General features: G+C 36.2%; 1 protein-coding gene across 1 annotated transcript in view; it reads right to left on the bottom strand.

The window, feature by feature from the left end:
• Positions 1-282: 282 nt before the first annotated feature.
• Positions 283-6,000, bottom strand: part of LOC122808801 — a 485,879-nt gene continuing 480,161 nt past the window's right edge. The window contains exon 3 of the mRNA XM_044079851.1: positions 283-2,045. Coding sequence (XP_043935786.1) covers positions 1,583-2,045 — 463 coding nt within the window. The 3' untranslated portion in view covers positions 283-1,582. The remainder of the gene's footprint in view (positions 2,046-6,000) is intronic.

The raw sequence follows: 6,000 nt of genomic DNA, 5'->3' as shown, positions 1-6,000 counted from the left end.
TTCAAAAATAGTTACAGTTTCTATTTGTAGCAACATAGTTTGACTGTCAATGAAAGGAACCCCCTCCAAAAAAATAAATAAATAGAGCAAATACCTGCACATTTTTTAAAGTTTTACATTTTGGATGTAAAATGCTTCCCCTAACACCATTAATATATGCTACACCAAGTTTGAAACATTTGGTGGAGGAACTATTTTACATCAAAAATATATAAAAAATAATATAATACTTAAAACAATAAATAAGTAAAACACAACAATTTTACAGAGACCCCATTCTCTAAGCACAATAATGCCCTCCAGGTTGTGGTGTTAATATATAATTAATGCCCTTCCAGGGGTGTACAGGCCATCCGCCTGTGGCGTCGGGCCTCATAACACCCCTGGGTTGGCATTAATTACACATTAGCACACATCCTGTCAGGCATTATTGCTTGATTAGAATACTCTGCATATCACTGTTGCCTTGTGTAATCCAGGGCAGGTAGGAGAGCTGTTGTAGTCAGGAAGTGTGTTGCCCATTACAGCTTAAGGCATTTTAGGACATTGACCATTGCAAAGAGGAGACAGACATAATAAACGTTTTGGGACTGTCTGTCTCCAAACTTCTTTGGGCTTTTAATACTATGAGTGAACTACTGTTTTACCTGCAAATCCATTTTTGTCACCAAAAGTAGCCTATTCTGTTGTCTATTTATAAAGCCAAAGACATTTGGATCTCTCCTATTTAAATTATCTTGTTAGTCACAAAACAGTTAAGATTTTATATTAATTTTTTTTCAGATGAGGACAGTTCTTTCACAAATATATAAACGTGTAAACTTTCAAATGTGAACACTAACATATCACATCTGAACATTAACTGTCCTGAGATTTTGAAACTTTTTTGACTAGTTGCTATCATACCTTCAGATTTACCTTAGTTTACCTTAGTTCAGTGCACTGTACAGTGTAAATTCTGCAGTACACTTCTTCAAATCTGCCATAGCTCATGGTTATTTTGATTGATCTGTTCTATACAAAATCAGTGAAAACCAAGATACCAAACAAATTCTTCATGAAACAGACCTTTAAATTAAAATATAATATTTCTCAAAACACTGCGACCTTGAAAAATTGCATATTTAGTTTATGCAAATGTGGGGGGCATAACTCTCCTGCTTGTCGCTGAGGGATTCTACCCCCAGTGGAAATGTTTCAGTCAGTGCAGAGATTAGTGTCCTGTTTTTAGTAAACCTTGATTTGGTGTACTTAGCATTTCTTGATCGTTTTGTATAGCCGTTTTTTTTCTTTCTCTTTCTTTTATCTCTTAACACTGTGATTGATGGGTCTGGAAGATCAGTAGTGTGTACCTTTGAGGTAACATGGAATAAAATCCCATAAAGTGACATATAATTAAGTTATGATACAAGTCATTTCATTTGATAAAAACTATCATTTAATGAGAAGCTCAGCTAGCCTGTACGCAGTTAATTATGTTCTCATCCACTTATGTATCTCTTCACATAACTGCAGATACCTCCTAAATAGGTGTAGGACAATAATGCAAATTTGTCTAAACCTTCACAATAGATTTTAAATGTCAAGGTGGTTGGCCAATGCTCTGGAAAACACCCTCATTCAGTATATCTTCATAGAGTGGAGGAGGAGTGAGAGGCTCCAGATGTACCTGGTGTTCCATAGCACCTTTCAGGTCATGGATGTCAGAATTGATACGGCGCAGTATTGGGGGGGTGTCAAGCTGCAGGTGGAGATGCTCTCTGTCTATGTGTCTTCTCAATTCTGAAACAGGATGGTGATTGTCCTGTGAAAACATTTCTGTGTTTTCTTGGTCAGAGGGCTGGCCTTGAATAACTTCTTGTGTGTTCGGCTGATCATTATTTTCAGTATCCACATTTGTAGTAGACTCTGCTGCATAATGATTTTCACTGACGATATCATAGGAGGGTGGCGCTTCAGTTTCTGTGCTGGTCCAGGCAGATTCCTGCACAGTGCCCATTCCAACTACCTCTGCATAACTTGGGACAGCATAATTCGGACTGTTACTGAAAGGAAAGAAAAAGAAGCATTATTACATATGAAAGTTTGCATTGTACTACTACCTAATTACCACAACATTTGTGTCAGAAATAAATTAATGTCGCTCCTTATTAGCAGTGATAGAACAGATAAGACTTCCATTTGAACAAATGCTTGCCAATTTGGGAAGAACATCCTACAGGTCTTATAGCGAGGGGACTTATGCACCTCTCTTGGATAGAATATAGTGCAGTAACTGAGAATCGGAAACCCTTATTCCTTTGAATAAAAGTGTACTCGCACTGTAGAAAAATACGAGGTTGCCCATCTCATGCTATGAACAATGATTGGATGCATAAGACATTCTACAGACTTCATGCATCATAAATACTTTCCTACTTGCAAAAGTAAAACTGCCTTAATACTCCATATTCCAGCTTGTAAACATTAGAAAGAGGCACTTGGTGCATTCTGCACTAATCTCTCTCTACAGGCAAATGCATGATCTGGTTCACTAAAGTATCAGTCTGATATCTGATATAAGAGACTTGACCCTGACTTGACCAGGGGAAAATCATTCAAAGACAAATGTTAAAGAAGAGGTAACTTCTCACACAGGTGCAAACATTTCTTCCATCCTTGCATGAACCACAAGACTGTCACCTGCTTCTAGTCTCTTCCAGGCCAAAGTTATCACTTGCATTTCAATTATCTTAGAGTCACTTTCACTTTCCAAAATTTTCAATGGACATACAAAAGAAGTTGTTGTCAGCTGTATTTGGTCAAAACTTTACTTTAATAAAATACAGAAGAAAATGATAAAAGGTAGAGGGTTGGGTTTGTGAAGTTTTTAAATAGTGAAGATCACATAATGTGCTATGCAATCTAAAACTGCCACGAGCACAACAGATACAAGAGCCTGCCTATGCAATGAATAAGTTAGATTTTGTCTCTGCTATTCTTTCAGTTGGCCTCACTAAACTAGTTTGCCTAAGAAAGTCATTAGTGCATAGTGGTGAACAAATGCCATATACCCCTATATAATATATAACAGTGATAATGTCTAGGGTCTGCCCCCTCCATCTTCTAATTGCATAGGATCTCCCCCTTCTCATAATGTTTAAAGTAGTGCTTATTGCCCATTTCACTCCTTTCTTTCTAACTTGTATAGCATTTACATATAACCAACAGTCCAGGGACATTAATTCCCACCTTACATAGTATTTAATATAGTGTGCTATACACAAATACTGATTCCCACCTCTCATGGTTGTTGATGCAACACTCATTGTTTTTGGGCTCTGTCCAAACAGTATCACTTGTCATCTTATGTCACTAACCTAAATGCACCACTCATTGTTTTAGGACTCTTCCCTAATAGTACCACTTACTGTCATAGGGGTCTGCCCTAATGGAACCACTCATTGTCTTAGGGCACTGACCAAATAATACCACTCATTCTATTAGGTCACTGCTCTAATAGTGCCAGTCATTTGCTTAGAGCACTGCCTTAATTGTACCAGTCATTCTCTTGGGACAATGCCTTAATAACAGAGCTCATTGTCTTGGGGCACTGAACTAATATTTCCTGCATAACTGCTGATACTGTTTTCACCCAGTGTAATCCAAAGTCATGTAAAACATTCTGGGATGCCATCCAAAAGAATATAGCGAAACTGTTACAGAGGAAGGACATGCAGGTGTTGTAGCTTCACACCTGCGCATCTGGAAACCAACAACTACTTCATAGTTTTGAATAAAAGGAAAGGACTCACTGCTCTGCTGGGCACTTTGTGCCAAACGAACTATGATAATATTATGATACACAACCAGTCTCAGTGATGTACAATATATCCAACTTAAAATCAGGAGTATGAGGAGTACTTCTTGAATGTCCTAACTTTGGAGGGATAACTCTTATTTTTTTATCAAGCTTTTGCTCCATCACTCTTAAAATTGGAAATTATTTTGAGAAGTTCCAATTTCAGTTCAAGTTTAGCAGTATTTAAAAAGTATCCCTAATTTAGGCATTCCCTCTTATTATGTTTTTGCAGTGTCTCAAACTCTGGAGGAAAAAGTTGAGAACTATAGTATGCTGTGAGTATATCACAAACAAATTATAAGATGCATTCCAATATGCTATGTGCTATTTTATGACAAAAATCAGGGTAAACACCTAAATCAGGTATGCACTATAAAACAAGTTATAGCCATTTATTTGAGAATTGCTTTAATACTGCTATTCATTACCACTGATGCTCTTATGGTCATTTAATTTAACTATATCCAAAACCACCTTGGCAACACATTTATATATTTAGTTTTTTTCCTACCTTAATTGAACAAAACTCACTAGATATTAGTGCCTTTCATGACTAGAATTAAATTGGATGCAAAGGAGAAAAAGTCAAACATGATTTTAAAGGCAACACTTGTTAAAGGTTTTTCACTCTAACTCCTTGCTAAGACATCGCCAGGATCCATGTGCCAAATTTGGCACCAATGTTGGTGCGTAATTTAAGTTTCCTTGGATTAGAATGTCATCATCAGACTCAGGGCTGCAGCAAGGGTATTTAATTCCCTGGGCCACATAACCATTCTGCAACCCCCAAGTCTGTAAACAACTGTAACCCCTTAAATATCAAATGCAATGGCAAAAATAGAATGCATTCAGTTTCTGCTTTGTGCAAGTGTTCATTGTTGTGCAGTGGCTGTATAGGTCACATTACTCACATAAAATAATACTTTTATAAGAAAACAAAATGCTGAAAAAAAAACAGTATCCCAAATGATGGGTGTGCCCTTTAATCTGTGTGGCACTGAAGGCCATTACTGACATGTTTCTTTCATGCAGTAGTTTTTCTGCCTCACCTTCCAATTTATGGATTATTTTATGCAAGTTTAAATATTTTTTCAGTGCATTCCCAAAGGCATACCTGTTTTCATGTTCTACTGCAACAGATTTGGAATATATAATACCTTCATCTTTCTTTCTTTCTTTCTTTCTTTTGAGTGGGCTGCATTAGACAAACTTAAAGAATGGAATATGAAGGAAAAGGAAAAGCAAGTTGACAGAAATGGACAGGGTGGTAGTGAAAATATTTAAGGAATGACTAACAAAATTAGGTATATAATATTAATTGTGCATAATTGTTCATTGTGTGACTTTGCTTTTTTAATGTTTTCATTAAATGAATTCATATGCTTATGAAGGCATTGTCAGAATGCAAGCAAGTTGCACACAGAAAAACAGTCAATTTTTTATTTTAAAACATTAATAAATGTCTACTTTTAGTTGCTGCACTGCATTCTAAAACAAGAATGCAGATCCTACAAAGACAGTCCCTTATGTGGCTGTTTTGCCAGGTAAGATTTTTATGACAGTTTGTAAAGTGTTAAACAATTCTATCTTTAATGTAGTACTGAGTTGTGTTACTACCTTAGAAGACTTACAATGTACAGTGTCTCTGAAGATCAAATTAAAAGGTGTAATTTAGGATCATAGAATCACAGGAGGTTACTAGGCTATCAACTCCAAGGTCATTTGAAGCCTATTTGTTTTCATCCCAATATAATACCATAGACACTGTAGGCAATATCCAGGATTGTATTTATTAATGACTGCCCATGTCCAGGAGTGTTGTGGGCGCTATCCCCAGTAAGAATTTATGATGCCCCATCCACTAGCCCAGGTTCCTTTTAAACAGTGTCATACACCTCTATGGAGCACAACTTTAAAATATGAATTTATAAATATAAATATAACATAAAATAAAAATAAACTTATAAATTACTTTAAATATAAACTTATGTTTGCAGTGAGACAGATAATGGAGACAGTTCTTATTAACAATTTATCGTCTGAAGTCATCCTTGCAGTCCTAATAAATTGGCCCTTCACTAGATTTTTCTGACAGTGTATAGGGTGGCTACTGGTGAAATATAGATAACAGTTGGAAAATCGAAAGGAACTTGAAATTA

The sequence above is a fragment of the Protopterus annectens genome, chromosome 8.part0, assembly GCF_019279795.1.
Source record: "Protopterus annectens isolate FY-2018-M chromosome 8.part0, PAN1.0, whole genome shotgun sequence".
Taxonomy (NCBI): Eukaryota; Metazoa; Chordata; order Ceratodontiformes; family Protopteridae; genus Protopterus; species Protopterus annectens.
Note: the sequence above shows the minus strand (reverse complement) of the source record. Positions and strands in the feature narration are given on the sequence as shown.